This window comes from Pseudomyrmex gracilis, unplaced genomic scaffold (genome assembly GCF_002006095.1).
Source record: "Pseudomyrmex gracilis isolate BER0280 unplaced genomic scaffold, ASM200609v1 scaffold_37, whole genome shotgun sequence".
Classification (NCBI taxonomy): Eukaryota; Metazoa; Arthropoda; class Insecta; order Hymenoptera; family Formicidae; genus Pseudomyrmex; species Pseudomyrmex gracilis.
The window spans coordinates 847,526-862,500 of NW_018020621.1; the positions used below are offsets into that span (position 1 = coordinate 847,526).

At 42.4% G+C, this 14,975-nt stretch overlaps 1 protein-coding gene across 1 annotated transcript; it reads left to right on the plus strand.

Moving 5' to 3' along the window:
• Positions 1 to 748: 748 nt before the first annotated feature.
• Positions 749 to 11,535, plus strand: LOC109852839 (regulator of G-protein signaling 17). The gene is made up of 5 exons (XM_020424372.1): positions 749 to 841; positions 4,584 to 4,885; positions 5,589 to 5,597; positions 7,165 to 7,546; positions 8,868 to 11,535. The coding sequence occupies exons 1-5, from the start codon at positions 833 to 835 to the stop codon at positions 9,108 to 9,110; spliced, it is 945 nt and encodes a 314-aa protein (XP_020279961.1). The 5' UTR covers positions 749 to 832; the 3' UTR covers positions 9,111 to 11,535.
• Positions 11,536 to 14,975: the final 3,440 nt, after the last annotated feature.

The following is a 14,975-nucleotide window of genomic DNA, read 5'->3' on the forward strand; positions in this document are numbered from 1 at the left end:
GCGCCCACCCTTGTGAGAGAGCGGACGCCATCGACAGCGAAGGACCTCCGCTTCGCTATTCTTCTCCGCGACGAGTCTCGCATCCGCGCACTCTCGTCTCTGTCGCGTTCTCCCTTTCTCTCCTACCCACCGTGACTCGGCCGACCGACGACGATCAGTCGATCCGCGCGCGCGGTTGTCCTGACGAGAGAGAGAGGAGTGGTGGGCGCCGCGTGAGGGTGACGACGGTGGTGGAAGGTGATGTAATATCGTGGTACGAGCGAAGGGGGTCAACCAGGAAACGACCAACAGGAATCGGCAGCAACAGGAAGAGAAACGGAAGAAGGAGCGGGAAATGGGCGAACTATCATGCGCGACCTCGACGATGTAACCCTTCGCTCGTTCGGCTCCGTTATTCAGTGTCGTCGCGCGACGTCGCCATCGTCGTCGGTGGTAGCAGCAACACCTCGCCCGATCGCGAGGCCAGGAACCAGATCGGTCGGTTGATTGACGTGGTGGTGCCGCGTACCTAATGTGTCCGCTCGCCGAGTCCCTGAAAGTTTAGGGACGCGCTCTGGTCTTGTTTCGCGGTTCGGTTGAGGGCTGAGACTGGGTGCGTGTGCAGGGAGCATGCGGCCTTCGGGCGAGGCCCGGCGAGGCGGCTCCGCGGGAGGACCGGGCTAAAGGGACGATCGCGTATCGGGAGGGACACTTGCGAACGCGGGCACGGTGCCCCTCGCGTCCGTGCCCGCACCCGCACCCCCGCACCTTGGCGTCACGCCGACCACGCGCCGATTAGACCAATCTTGAGGACGCGGGAAGCGAGCTGGACTCGCTTTTGGGCGCATGGAACATGATAGAGGTGAGCGGGGATCGATGTTTGCTCGTGTTCCTAATGTGTTGCTACCTCGTCTTAGAAAGGATTTTTAACCACACAGTCAGCACGGAATATAATTACGGAGTCGCGCTGATTTTTTTATTGTAAGGTGTTTGTAATTTCACATGTAGTAGTGGACTAGAACATTAGTACATATATATATATGTGTGTTTTTTACTACAAACTTGGACGAATTATTTCATAATTAGTATCTAGAGAAATATAAAAAAATATATAAAATATATGTATATTTTTACTTTGTTGTTGGAATTACTCTCCAAGTGGATACTCTTTGAACGTATTCGGAGAGTTCGTGTAAATTCTAGAAAAAAATCCCGTTATATTAATATCATATAATGACACAGTTTTTCCGCAGTTTATTAGTCTTTTCTAATTTAGACACACGCGTATAAAATGATGAGGCTAAGTTGGATATCGAAAATCGATCGCATTCACCCGCGTTTGAATTATTATCTCCAATATTGGGATTGGATTATTGTAAATTAACTTCTGATATTACACATAGATACAGATAATGAACAGAAAGTTCTATTATCGCCCGGTTAAAATCCGGCTAGAAATGCGGGGTATTATCGTTCGCGCGGTACATATATTCACACGCACGCGCGAGGATATAAATCATAGATGCAATTTATATAAGCGCGTACATTTCTTGATCAAAGTAAATTTACGTAAATTATCGGCGGAAGATACACAAGAGCGGGGGAGGAGGGGGAGGAGAAGGGGAAGAGGGGTTGCAGATGCACGTGCTCCGCGATTGCGTGCCGCATGAAGCCAACACGCCATTCGGCCATTGACATGTTGACACGCAGCTGTGCGTAAACACTATTGCCGTTTCGGTCGTTTTCAAAACGCACCTCGGCGGCCGCGCGATTGAAGATACGACGACGAAGCTCATGTTCAAAGTTACGCGAGAAGATCAATCACCCGCGTGTCAAAATTGCGCACGTTCTCTTTACGCCCCCATTGTAAATCCGTATCTATCAATCCATTAAGGATAAAAACAACAAACGAAATCGATAATAATTAACGTAACTAAATGATGTATTTGTTATTTTACAAAATTATTTGCGATGATTATACGTTATTATATAAATCGATTATTAAATTTTAGATAACGATGCGCACAGATCTCGCTTGAAAAAAATAATATACTTGCATATCGTTTTGTATGTTATCAATAGCGTTCGGTGTTATCACGTCCAATGTATCGATATGTAAAATTTACAGCTTGCAGTTTAGCTCCAAGTGTTTTCTAAATTTCTCGATGTTCCTCGTAAGCAACGGCTTGTTTTTCCACATTGTCTGCCAAAACAAATCGCGTCTCGAGTTTAGCGAAATTTACATCGTTACATCGTCGTAACCCGGGAGTAGTACCGTTTTCAGAGAGAGAGAGAGAGAGAGAGATACGATTTCCGAAGATATCGGATTGGAATTCGCACTGTGTGTGTGTGTGTGTATAAACGGTAGCGTGTTTTTACGAGCCAGCTGCTCCAAACGCGGTTTTTGCGCGTGGTCGTCTCTTTTCGATTTCCGGCCTACCCGCCTCCTCTTACGCCTCTCATTTCCCGACCGCGCCAAATTGCCGCGCTCGCGTAAATCCACGTTTGATTTATCGCGCGCTATAAGCGATTAAATTGCCTCGCTCTTGGAACCCCCGCGATCGCCTCCGTTTTCCGACTTCCTTTTCTTCCCATTTATTCACGTATCTAGCTCTTTTCCTCATTTTCCCGTCTTCCTCGTCTTCGCGCGATACTCAATTCGTACGTGCCGTCACGTTTACTTGCGGCTTACACGTGTACGCTTCGCGGCAGTGCTCCGCTGTTTATCAATTGCTGCCCACATCCCGCAGAGTCCGCAATCCGATAGAGTCGTTATCGCGCGAACTCACCGATCGGGTCATCGATACACGTGACGTGGTGTAAAGGTTCGTACGAATGCAGACGTACGAAAAAAAAAAAAAAAAAAAAAACAAATTGCATTTCGCGAATCTCTTTTTTGTGTGTCCGAACAAGAGAATAGACAGGCCGCGCCGAATATATTTTTTTTCTCGCGAAATTTATATCACGAGAGAACTGGAACGAAGTCGACGAGTGGATTCTTGTTCATTTTTTCACGAACGTATTTTTCTTGCGTTCAGCCTCAATAAAACAGAAAGGATATACGAGACACCGAGAAGAGAAATATCGTGAATTGTACATTATATATTAAACCTGATCTTCAACGCACACACGTGCGCGCGCGCGCGCGCGACTCAAGGATGCTTTATTCCGATTTTAATGAATAAAATATCGCATCTCGCGCGCTCTTGAACAAATCCGAAATACTTTGGAAAAGAGAAAAGAGAGATGTCGATGCGAAAACAGAAACGTGGTCGTCGATCGATTTGCGCTTTGAGAATTAGGGCATTATGGGGTTTGGTGCGATTTAGACGGTGAAAATTTAGCTAGGAAAGGATCAGGCACGTACTGATTTCGAATTGAGATCGTTCTTAAATATGTCATTAAGGGTTTAATCCTCTCTTCAGACTCTTTCTTCAAGAATCCAATATCGATCGGCTCAGTCGTCTGGGAGTGATCATGAATTTTAAATAATACCAGAGACCTCTCGGGCAGAGAGAGAGAGAGAGAGAGAGAGAGAGAGAGCTGAATATGGCAAACGGAAGAATAATAAATTTTCTGGCTACATGTCTCTCTCTCTCTCTCTCTCTCTCTCTTTCTCTCTCTCTCTCTCACTTCGATATCGCTTCGATACCGCCGGGCCATGCTGAAAATACGAGTCAATCGATACGTGCAACTGAGCGTACGACAATCGTATTCGAGCTAATTGGCTGCTTTTGAAAGATTATGTCAATTATCACACAGCGTCGGAAATTTCCTCGCATACAAATCTGCATGAGTTCTTTATATTTCAAACTGTGTGAATTGTTTTTATTTGTGTGTCTGTTACTTATTCGAGAGAACAATAAAAAAAAAAAAAAAAAAAAAGAGCTCTCTATCCTATCCTGTCCAATTAAAATTTTGTTTGGCTTTTCTGCAATAATGATTAAACGCAACTTCATGTACTTAATGTATATTCTTGACGTCGTGGTGCGCTACTATCCGATTAAAACTTTGATTGAAGCTCAAACGACGATCGATGCGCGCGCGCCAGCCGATTGTCACGTTTTTCCGAAATTTCAAACAAATAGATTATTTTACAGTAGGACTTGATTACCTGCATATTGAATGTTAAATATTTTAATTTTCGTCCAAGCGGGAACAATGTTTTTTCTCTTTACGATGAAAAATAAAATAGAAACGATTTTTTAATATTTTAGAAAACAAAATCGACACGTAGATACCGAACGTGATAAAACACCTTTGATCGCTCGCACGATATATTAGATTATTATAATTACGAGATGTTATTTTTAAAACTTTATCACAAGTGTCGAGAGATACGGTATTAGCTCCCCGCAGATCTGTATTAAAAAGCACACACATTGTTGATGTTCATGCGAGAAAGATTTCATGTTTGTAAAAACAAAAAGTCTCAATGTCGTCGTCTCAATGTTGCCAAACAAGCTAGTGAAAACACAAGAAGAGCCGACAAGTGGCCTGTTGTGTCACGCTGATTTAATAGATCTCTATTCTTAGTATCTTTCTCGGGATAAACTTGTTCGCACGTGATGCGCGCGAATTCAGAGAGCGGATATCGCTTGCAGATGTCGAGCGGTCTCGGTGCAACTGCAATGGGGATCGGCGTTAGTCACGGGACAGGCGGCGAGGGTATAGCTGGTGGTTGCCGCCTCCGTGCGCAGAACCAAAGCCAGACCACGGGGTCCGCGATGCAGCACAGCAATCCGCAGTCATCGTCTCAGCAGCAGCAACAGCAGTCGCAGCAGCAACAGCAACAGGCGTCCGCCTCGCAGCAGCAGTCGCAGCAACAACGTCAGACGGCCGGATTAATTGGTCGTTCGAAGAAGGACAACTGTTGCCTGTGCTGGTGCTGTTGCTGCAGTTGCTCGTGGTATTATCGATCCTGCTCACTCGCACCTCGTACATCGATGCGATCGATCCCAGGGAAAAACGCTTGCTCACACAGAAACCCCGAAGGCAGCAGTTGTTTTTACACCTATTTTATGTTTTTTTTTTACTCCATTTTAAAATTTATAGACACAAGAATTAAGAAATGTTCTCCAAATCTTTTATTTGTTTGACTTGAAACATATGTTATTTTCTTTTTTTTTTTTTTTTTTCTATTACAATAATGTGTCATTTTGTAACGCGAAGAGGATAGCGCACTGATGTACGAAGCGTTTTATTCGATTTTTTTTTTTTTTTTTTTTCACACGGCAATGGACAAATCGTTAATGAGCACAAAGGTAGTGGTGGTAGTAGTAGATTCTCTGAATCTCGCGCGTAAGGCGGCTTCTTGCTGTCTGCTAACCGCGAGCTGCTGACAAAGCGAATTAGCACAAAAGAGTTCTCATTGTAATCACCGGCGCGAGAGATAGATGAGAGCCGCGCGCTATTATCGTTATCACCGCGGCTATTTTCGCGCTTACCTCCTCATCTACCGAACCTCTCTCGGTCATTGAAACGATATCGGTCCATTGTCTTTTAAACTCTGCGTGTGTGTGTGTGTGTATGTGATCCATTTAATGCCGTACATATACGCAGACGTATCTCTACATATATTGCCTTTCTGTGTTTCATGCCACGAGTAGGAATTCATGGTAAGCAGGCCACGGACTGTGTGCGTTAATGCTGCTTGTTTGTTATGTCGATGACGATGCTATCATAATGCACGTATTACGGCTCTCAGAAACGGGGTTATGCACATACCACGCGTCCTTCCTCCTCGCGACCCATCTTTGCAGATTAGACGCGAATAGCCTATTCATTCCGGGCTGGCATCGACCCGAAAGACGATCTTAGATGCGAGCGTCGTTTCCTTGAATTTTCAACGCGGAAATACGCGGAACTGTATACACGGCACGACGGGTGTTTTTTTTTTGTCACTCCCGTACATCGGGAAGACAAAAAAAAAATTGTGTTAAAACTGTCTCAAAAAACAACCTCTCGGTATGTGTATGCGCGACACATCTCAGAAATTTTCCTGCTTGCCGCATGTTGCGCAACGCGTTCTACTTTTCCTTGATCCTTAAAAGTCTTAAACACACGCGCGCGAGATGACAGTCGTTCAAAACTCGATTTGAGAGAGAAGGAAATTCACATTTTATTATTTGCAAGTTTTTGAAAAATACATAAGTTTTGTCAATACACAAAAATATTAAACAAAAACATTTCTCTCTTTCCGAAAGAAGATATCACACACAAACAGTTTTATAACAAACAGTATAATGATAACAACGAACGAGAGATTTTTCGCGTTCGTTTGCGCTGTATTTTTTCAGTCGACGCACATACGTGCCTTTCTTTCTTCTTCGTTCAAGCCGCTTCTTTTTTCGCGTGTTGTTTGAAATATGAAATAAAATTTGTTCCCGACACGCACAAAGTTATCCGCCATGTTCGCGGAACATGCGAAAAATATGACACAAAAATTCGGACTTGCCAAATTATTTTCTTACTTTTGCTCGCACAATGCAATGTTTCGCAAATATAAAAACGTAGGTCTGTGTAATAATAAATTACGCGACCGTAGCTGAGAGACACAGAGACAGAGAGAGAGAGAGAGAGAGAGAAAGAGAGTAATTTTTTCGTTATCTGCAAACCGTTTAGAACGTCGTTTATTTCCGCAGTTGTGGTTCGCAAACGTTATGGAACAGCCGCGTCATCAAGCACAAAGAATCGGCCTTCCAATGACCCGGTTCTGTTGGTGTCTGTTATTGACACGAGTAATATTTTCTCTCTCGGTTCGATGCCGACTTTTTCACATCTCTTTGTGTCTCACACGTTTTCCGCGGCTCCAAACTAAATTAGCTATTCCAACGATCGCGCGTTAGAGTCGCCCATTATCGTATCTCGATAGAGAATCACATGTTCCTTTCCCTTCTCTCGCATTTCGTTCGCTTTTTATTTTCTCGTGGCTTTTTTATTTTATTTTCTCATTCCCGAGACTGCAGACTTTGCTTTTCTCATTTTATTACCTTTTCGCGTTGAAATGTGTGTCGCATGTGTTGCTTTCCGTCGTGCTCGTGTCCAGCGTAAAAAAAAAAAAAAACGTTGTTATCAACGAAATCTCTTTGCATGATTACAATTACAACACGAATAGATATCGATTAATCTTGTTTACGAGAAACGATAAACGACGGGTCAAATATGTGATGTGTCGTCTCTCAGTTTGGCGGCGATCGGCGGTAACTCGACGGGCGCGAGCGATCAGAGCAAGAAGAAGGGCAACGCTAGCAGCGGCGAGCACAGCGGCGGCATCAGCGGTGGCGATCTTTCGGGTGCAGGTGCGGGTAACGGTCTCGACGGACATGACGGCCACGAGGGCAGCTTGGAGGAAATTCGGTCGTGGGGCGCGTCCTTCGACAAGCTGATGAAAAGCACCGCAGGTCGCAACCTCTTCAGGGAGTTCCTCGTGAGCGAGTACAGCGAGGAAAACATCGCTTTCTGGCTCGCCTGCGAGCAGCTCAAGAAGGAAACGAATCTCGAGAGGATCGAGGAGCAGGCGCGCTTCATTTACGAGGATTACATATCCATACTTTCGCCGAAGGAAGTGAGTAATCGCTCGTATAACAAAGCATCCAGTTTTTTTTTCAGAAATATTATTTTTTTTTTTATTAAACCGTGCAATATTGTAAAACAACGTATGTCGATACTTATTTATATGTTTAACGAGTCATCTCGGTATTTAACGTGACTTTTATTTAAATACGATAAAAAAATTGTTATTTGTCACGAAAAACTCGTGTTATCAGATAATCATCAATCTGTACGCGCTCGCGCACAAACAGAATTTTTTATGCGTCCAATTGTTATTCGTAGTAAGCCGTGCAAAATTGAAAAACAGAGTAGCATGTTGATAGTTTATTTATATGTTGAACGAGTCGTCTCATTAGTATTTAACGTGATTTTTTTTTTAATGCGATAAAAAATTGTTACTTGCCACGAAAAACGCGTTACATTATTACATTGGAGAGATAATCATCAATCTGTACACACACACACACACACACACACACACACACACACACACACACACACAAACAGAATTTCTAATGTAACTGTCTATTTAGCTATAATATATAATGGCATACGCAGTGTGTCGCAGCGCGATCGGTATCTGCCGCTTTGACTAGCCGGTGCGCGATGCATCATACATTTCATAACATAAAACGTATTCCCTACCCTACTCTCTCTCTCTCTCTCTCTCTCTCTCTCTACCCGGAGCTGTTAGCTTTGACGACGGAATCGATAATGTTATAGGATGCATTATCTAATTACGCCATTTTATCGGGTGTGAAAACCCGGGAGTACACGCCGCGGAGCGCGGCGGAATTAGAAAAATGAGGCAACAAAATTAAAGTGTTGCAGTTTTGAACAAAGACGAGGCGAGGCCGCCTTTGTTTTGCCGTTATAAAATTTCCGTTCTTGTTTTTTTTTTTTTTTTTCTCGAGTAAAACTGCGCGAATGCGAAATTGTGACTGACTTTTCCCTCGTATTAACCTACTGACCCAGTGACCCGGTGACTCCCTTAACGACCTATCGGCTGTCCAAACGGGGCAAATGCCACGACTAAAGCCATCTTTTACCATTTGAACATTACGGCAAATTGTATATTACACGTCCGCAAATTATTGCAATTGCGCAGATAATTTCGCGAGATAAGATCGCGCGCGCACCTCACACACACATTACAGCTCACAATTCTCAGAACAAGTTTTATTTATCTACGATCGTTTGCGTCGTTTGTGACTTTGAACGATCGTTGGCAATCGTACAAATAAGAGCGATGCAATTTAGATTTGTTTTTTTTTTTTTTTTATTCAAATTTTCTCAACTTATATAATTTTTTCTACATTTTGTCTCGCCTGCAGGTGAGTCTGGATTCGCGAGTACGGGAGGTCGTGAATCGCAACATGGTGGCGCCTACGCCGCACATGTTCGACGAGGCGCAGCAGCAGATCTACACCCTCATGCACCGGGACTCGTATCCTCGCTTCGTGAACAGCGAGATTTACCGGAGGGCGGCCAGACTGAACAGCAGCGGACCGCCGAGCCCGAGCGCCGGGCAGGAGCACAGCGGCGGGAAAACGAAGGGCAAGAAGGGCGCAACGTAATCGTGATTGACGGGTTTAGGGATATCGGGGGCGCGGACCAAGATCTTCAAAAATTAATAAAGTAGTTTCCACCGAGGCACACACACGCGTTGATCGGCCGAAAAAACGTTCGACAAGGACTTGCGAGCCTCCGTCAAGAACGACGAATCGCCCGTGCGAACGATATATGGCCGATGAAGCTGATCTCCTTCCTCAGGATCGTGAAAGATTCATCCACCGTCGGGTGTACGACGAGTCTCCTAGCGCTCGCGTCGAATCGGAAGCCAGGAGCTTGTTCGAGTGATTCGCTCTTCCACGCGAAGGCGCAACGGGGCCATATAATCGCGCTCGCGATTGCACACGCGAGCCAGATTACGACGCGATAATAATCATGATGACGGACTGAACGTGCGACGAGATCGTGGTCGGTCGCGCAGATCACGGATCGCGGCGTTCCACTTCCAGAAACTCGGTGCAAAGCACGCGGCACGACAGATCGTAGCCGGGGAAAATAAAAAGCAAGAAAAAAAAAAGAAAAAAAAGTCACGCGATCGCTCGGGGATGGCGTGGACATCATATGCGAACACCGCCCATCCCACCGAGTCCATCGATCTTCGAGCCTTGCGATCTTCCCTCGTTGTTGTTGTTGTTGTTGTTGTAGCTCAGCAGCTTGCGGATGTCGAATCGGGCTCTCGCACGAACTTTCGTCCTTCCTTTCGCTCTTCTCGGCTTAAAAACCAGCGAATTTGATCCGAACTCACATAACTTATTACGATTTATACAATCCAGTACATTTATAAAATATATCTACATCTCTCTTTATTTCGCGGCGAATGTTGAAAAAAACCTTTAAACAAACACTTGCGACCATATATATATATATATGTATATATATATATTTTTTTTTTTCAATCGATCGGATTCACGCGCGTTGAACGTGAAAGATATGTGATTCCAATTAAATTCGCAGCACTCTCTGAAAATAAAAAAATAACAAAAAAAAGATTGACCATTCGATTCGATACGAAAAAAAAAAAAGAAAAAAAAATACGAAATGTAATATAGTAGAATGACCTATTTGATGCGTTCGGTCGACGCGATGACGATAATCGCCGCCATAGTTACTACGTGTCCGCCCAGCAAATCCCGCGAGCAGCAACGCTCTTTCGTGTGAGGAGATGTCTCTCAAGCGTTATAAAACAAAAACAAAAAAAAAAATAAATAAACTACTCTCATTTTTCCCTCAAGACGCACTTCCCCCGCCCCGGACGCATCTTAGTCGATCGTGTGTTTCCTGTGATCTTAAGATAACGCGCGTAGCGAGGACGCGCCGAGATAAGTGTGTCGCGTGTCCTCGCGAAAGATAGGTTTAATCTGCTCAAGATCGAACTTTGCCGTTTGCTCTTTCTCTCTCTCTCTTTTTTTTTTTCTCTCTCTCTCTCTCACTCTCTCTCTCTCTCTCTCTCTTTCTCTTTTCCGCGACGTTTCTCTTTTTCACAGTTATACAAATCGAATCATCGTCATAATATACAGCCCGATGTAACTTCAGGGTAACGTATCGTAACATAACATAATGTAACGTATTTTTTATCGCTCGTACTTTTTCTACAATCGCCGGTGATCCAGACAGAGAGTCTTTCTCCTCCGGGAAGAACAGAGATCGCGCGAAAAAAACTGCATTTATCAACAAAACAAAACACACACGCACACACACGAAGGTTTAAAAAAAAAAAAAAGAAAAAAAAGAATAATATACGTAGGAAAATGATGTCGAGAAAGAGGGAAAGGAGGATAAGAAGGTGGTTGTGTGTCTTCTTCCGAGCATTCTGCGCGTCAAAGTTCTTTGGCGTTTGCTTCCATCGCGGGTATTACGGGTTGCCGGTGGACGGGGATATTTCGTCATTTCTCTGGGTACGTCATCCCCACAGCGAAGACTGAGCTACTGCCAGCGAAAACATTTAATAATCCAACGTGCGTGTCGAAGTCAGTTAATCAGACGATAGGAAACAAAAAAAGATAGCAACAAAAAAAAACTAAAGATAGGAACAAAAAACAAGCAGGATACACTCCAATCGACACTACCGAACGCGCACACGACCGTACAAACGCACGCACGCACACACACACACACACATACACACACACACACACACGTACATTCATGTATCCACGCGTACACAGTCGCAGTTTTACTCTAACGTCTAAGATGTATCGCCTCAACTGATGATTAGTTTACTCTAAAGCGTGAGGCTTCCGGTAAACAAATCTGTATGCTCGTGTAAAAAATAAAAATAAAAAAAAAACTTAATCATCGTCACGCGGAAACGCGAACGGAAACGCGTGATCATGGAAGACGGCCTAAGCACGAGAAAATATAACTACGTAGAGTCTCCTCGAACTCGCGCGAAATCGAGGCTGTGACGCGTCACAAATTGGACTGAAAACGTTAAAAGATGGCGAAAAAAAAAAAAAAAAAAAAAAAAAAAAAACCAAAAAAGAAAAAGAGGAGAAAACACGAAAGAAGAAGAGAAAGTGGGCGCTGATGCGAAGAAGCGGCAAGGCGTCGCGTCGCGGATTGTTTTAGCGTTAATTAATTACGTATTAAAGTATGTGGCATAAGAGAATCTAGTAAAAAAAAATTTAATTGACGAGCAACGCGCGCTGTCACGATCGAAAAAGAGCCCAAAAAAGTGGCATTATTCGCGCCGCGGCGTCTGTTCGCCGCTGAAAAATTTCCTCTTGGCCGCGATGCGCTTCGACCGATCGCACTTTTCCCACGAACGATAATCGGCTTCGGATCCGTCTTCAGAGATCTCGCGCAAAATGCCAGGGTTTACATCTGAGATTTATTGCAGGGCAAATGCGTTTGACAGCAGCAACGAGTAACGTTAAATGCTGGAGAATTTATTCCCAGATAAGTTAACACGTTATATTAAAATGCGAAAAAAAAAAAAAAACACGCTAAGAGTAACGTGATGGGGAAGGAAATGCTTGTAATGTTAAGTATCATAAACTTAGCGCTCGATATAAGATAATCTCCTTCCCAGATTTACTTTACATACTGCGATTATAGTACGTCAGACGCAAGTTTCGCGAAAATGGATGTTAGATGTAAATCTATTGCTACTGCTAGCAAATATCTCGTTTTCGCGCATCGGGAAAAAATCAAGGTTTTTATTTCGGACAAAAAAGAGCGGCGCTTCGTTCGCATAACATATTCGTTACGCATTTGTTTTGTTTTTAACAAAATACAATTATACATATATATATATTAGGGGATGTGTGCGTTACATATGAGGACGCACGTCGCATCGATTGAAAGAAATTTTTTGGTTTCAAGTAGTCAGATCGATCGCACGCGCTTCTGACTGTATATAATAGGAAATAAGACCCTTCAGAAAAAAAATGACGAAGCCCATGTAGGTCGGTCCAATGTCTGTTTTTCGTTATTGTTGTTGTTATTGTTGTTATAGTTATTCTCGCCAGCACAATCAGTACCTCGAGTTTCGGTAGTTTAACTAGTTTTCGCGACATGTGTGAGACGTTTATTTATTTATTTATTTTTTATTTTTTTTTTCTTGGTTGTCAACCGAGAGAACGGAAGAAAGTTCGAGCGCATCGCGGCGCCAGCGCGATCTCTCCACATTTAGAGAATTACAGATACACTTCGCGACAAGCGGGCATGTTAATCATATACATATATATGTATATTATATACACACATACACACACACACACACATATATATATATATATGTATATACATATATATGATACAATATATAACACACAAAAGACGCACGTGCTCTCCCGAGGATGACGATCGGGAGAACGAAAAAAAAAAAAATTATACATGGGCGCGCGCGTGTCTCTAGTCAAAGAAAATAACCGAAGCATCGTCGGCATCGTCGCGAGCGGACAGCACAAGCGGTCAGTTTGTGGCTACTGCCCTGTAGATAACATATAGATAGGCATATAATGAACGAAAAAAAACTTAATGATTATATAAATATAAATATATAAATAATATATATATATATACATATATATATACATATATATATATATATATATATATATATATATATATATATATATATNATATATATATATATATATATATATATATATATATATATATGAGAGAAGAGAGAAAAAAAAAATATATATATATATAAATATACAGAAAATTATGTGCTATGTTCCACATAGGTGCGAAGTGCGAGCGTGTGTGATATTAAAAACAAAGAATGAGAGAGAATGCGAGTGAGTTAAACAGATTCTTTTTAAATCTTCGATTCTTTGTTCGACGCGAGGGCAGCCCGTCCGCCCGTCACGCTCGAAAACGAAAAAACGGACTGGTAATCTAGTCGATCTTAAATATCGATGATGAGGCCGTGCACACGCGACACCGAAGCGAGGAAGACGACGAAAACGTGAATACAATGAAAGTCTCAAAGCAATGAGATGATATCGCGCGATTAGAAGAACTAGAGAGAGGAGAGGACGGAGCGATAACACACACGAGACCACGTATAAATAGCTAGATGTTTCTTTAAGACTCGTTAAACGCAATATTATCGTTGACTGATGTTTTTTTATGTGTGTGACGCTATATTTAACACATCATGTATATCGTTATATACTGTTATTATTAGTGTAAACTCTCTCGTGTAGGCGGTTTTTTTTGTAATTCTTATTTGTTGCGCGCGACTTTTATGCAAGGGAGTCGTCGTCGCAACAGAGAAAAAAAAATGTGATATGGAAAATTTTGTGATACGGACATTGAGTGAAAAATCGCGAACGTTCTTCGCTCTTTCCTCTCCTGTCTCCAAACGGCAAAGCTGTTGTCATTTTAGGACTCCAACGTGGCTTCCGGAGGCTTTGCGTCGGCATCGTCGATGAAATTAAGCGGTGAGATTGCTCGAACGTTGTCTTTACTAATAAACGCACAAATTTCTCAACCTTCGATCCCCTGCTTCTTTCTTCACGTGGTAATCCCTCTTAAGAACCATGTAGAGCAGAGTGTGAGAGAGAGAGAGAGAGAGAGAGAGAGAGAGAGGGGAGGGATGGGGGGAAGGAAGAAGAGAGGGAGAGACAGTGAGAGAAAGAGTGAGAGAATGAGAAAGGGTTAAGGGCATGCTAGAGCCATTTATCAGCACAGCTGTAATCGTGCATGAATCTCTCCCGAACCTTTGCATACTCTCTGATTTACGTTTTGATTTTGTTTTTTTTTTGTTTTCTTTTTTTTTTGGAAGGAACATAATATAAACTCGTGCAACGAGATGTGCAGAGGTAAGTCTCTCGTAACTTGATTGATCGCGACACAAAACAAAAAATGCTTTAACAAATCTATATTTCAGACTGAGCTGTATGGAACTACTTGAAAAATATACAAGAAAAATGTCGACGTCAAACCAACAAACTTTAATTTTGATATGTATGTATTTTTTATCACACTTTAATTTTAACAATATAGATGTGTGGAAAGAATAGAAATTTATCAATTAATATATTTTATTGAGAGCGAAGTGTTTCTTTTTTTTTTATCAATATATACACAAAGCACAAAAAACAAAGAGAGGTACGTTTCATAAAAATATGTATGAAACTATCGAACTATCAGCGAGACAATTCAAGTGAGAAAAGAGCGTGTTTCTTAAACAAATTATATAATAATATTTAATGTTATGTGTTTGAAAATATTGAAATAAATAGAAGATTTTTAATTTTTTTCTTTATTTTGGATCTGCTTGTAAATTGTCTTCTCTACAGATGGAACCTTTCCAGACAGCACTCTGTCTCTAAAAAACGACTTAAAAACGACTTAAAAACGTCTTATTGTCTCTTAGACATCTTTAAGATGTCTTTTCGTCTTTCTTTGCT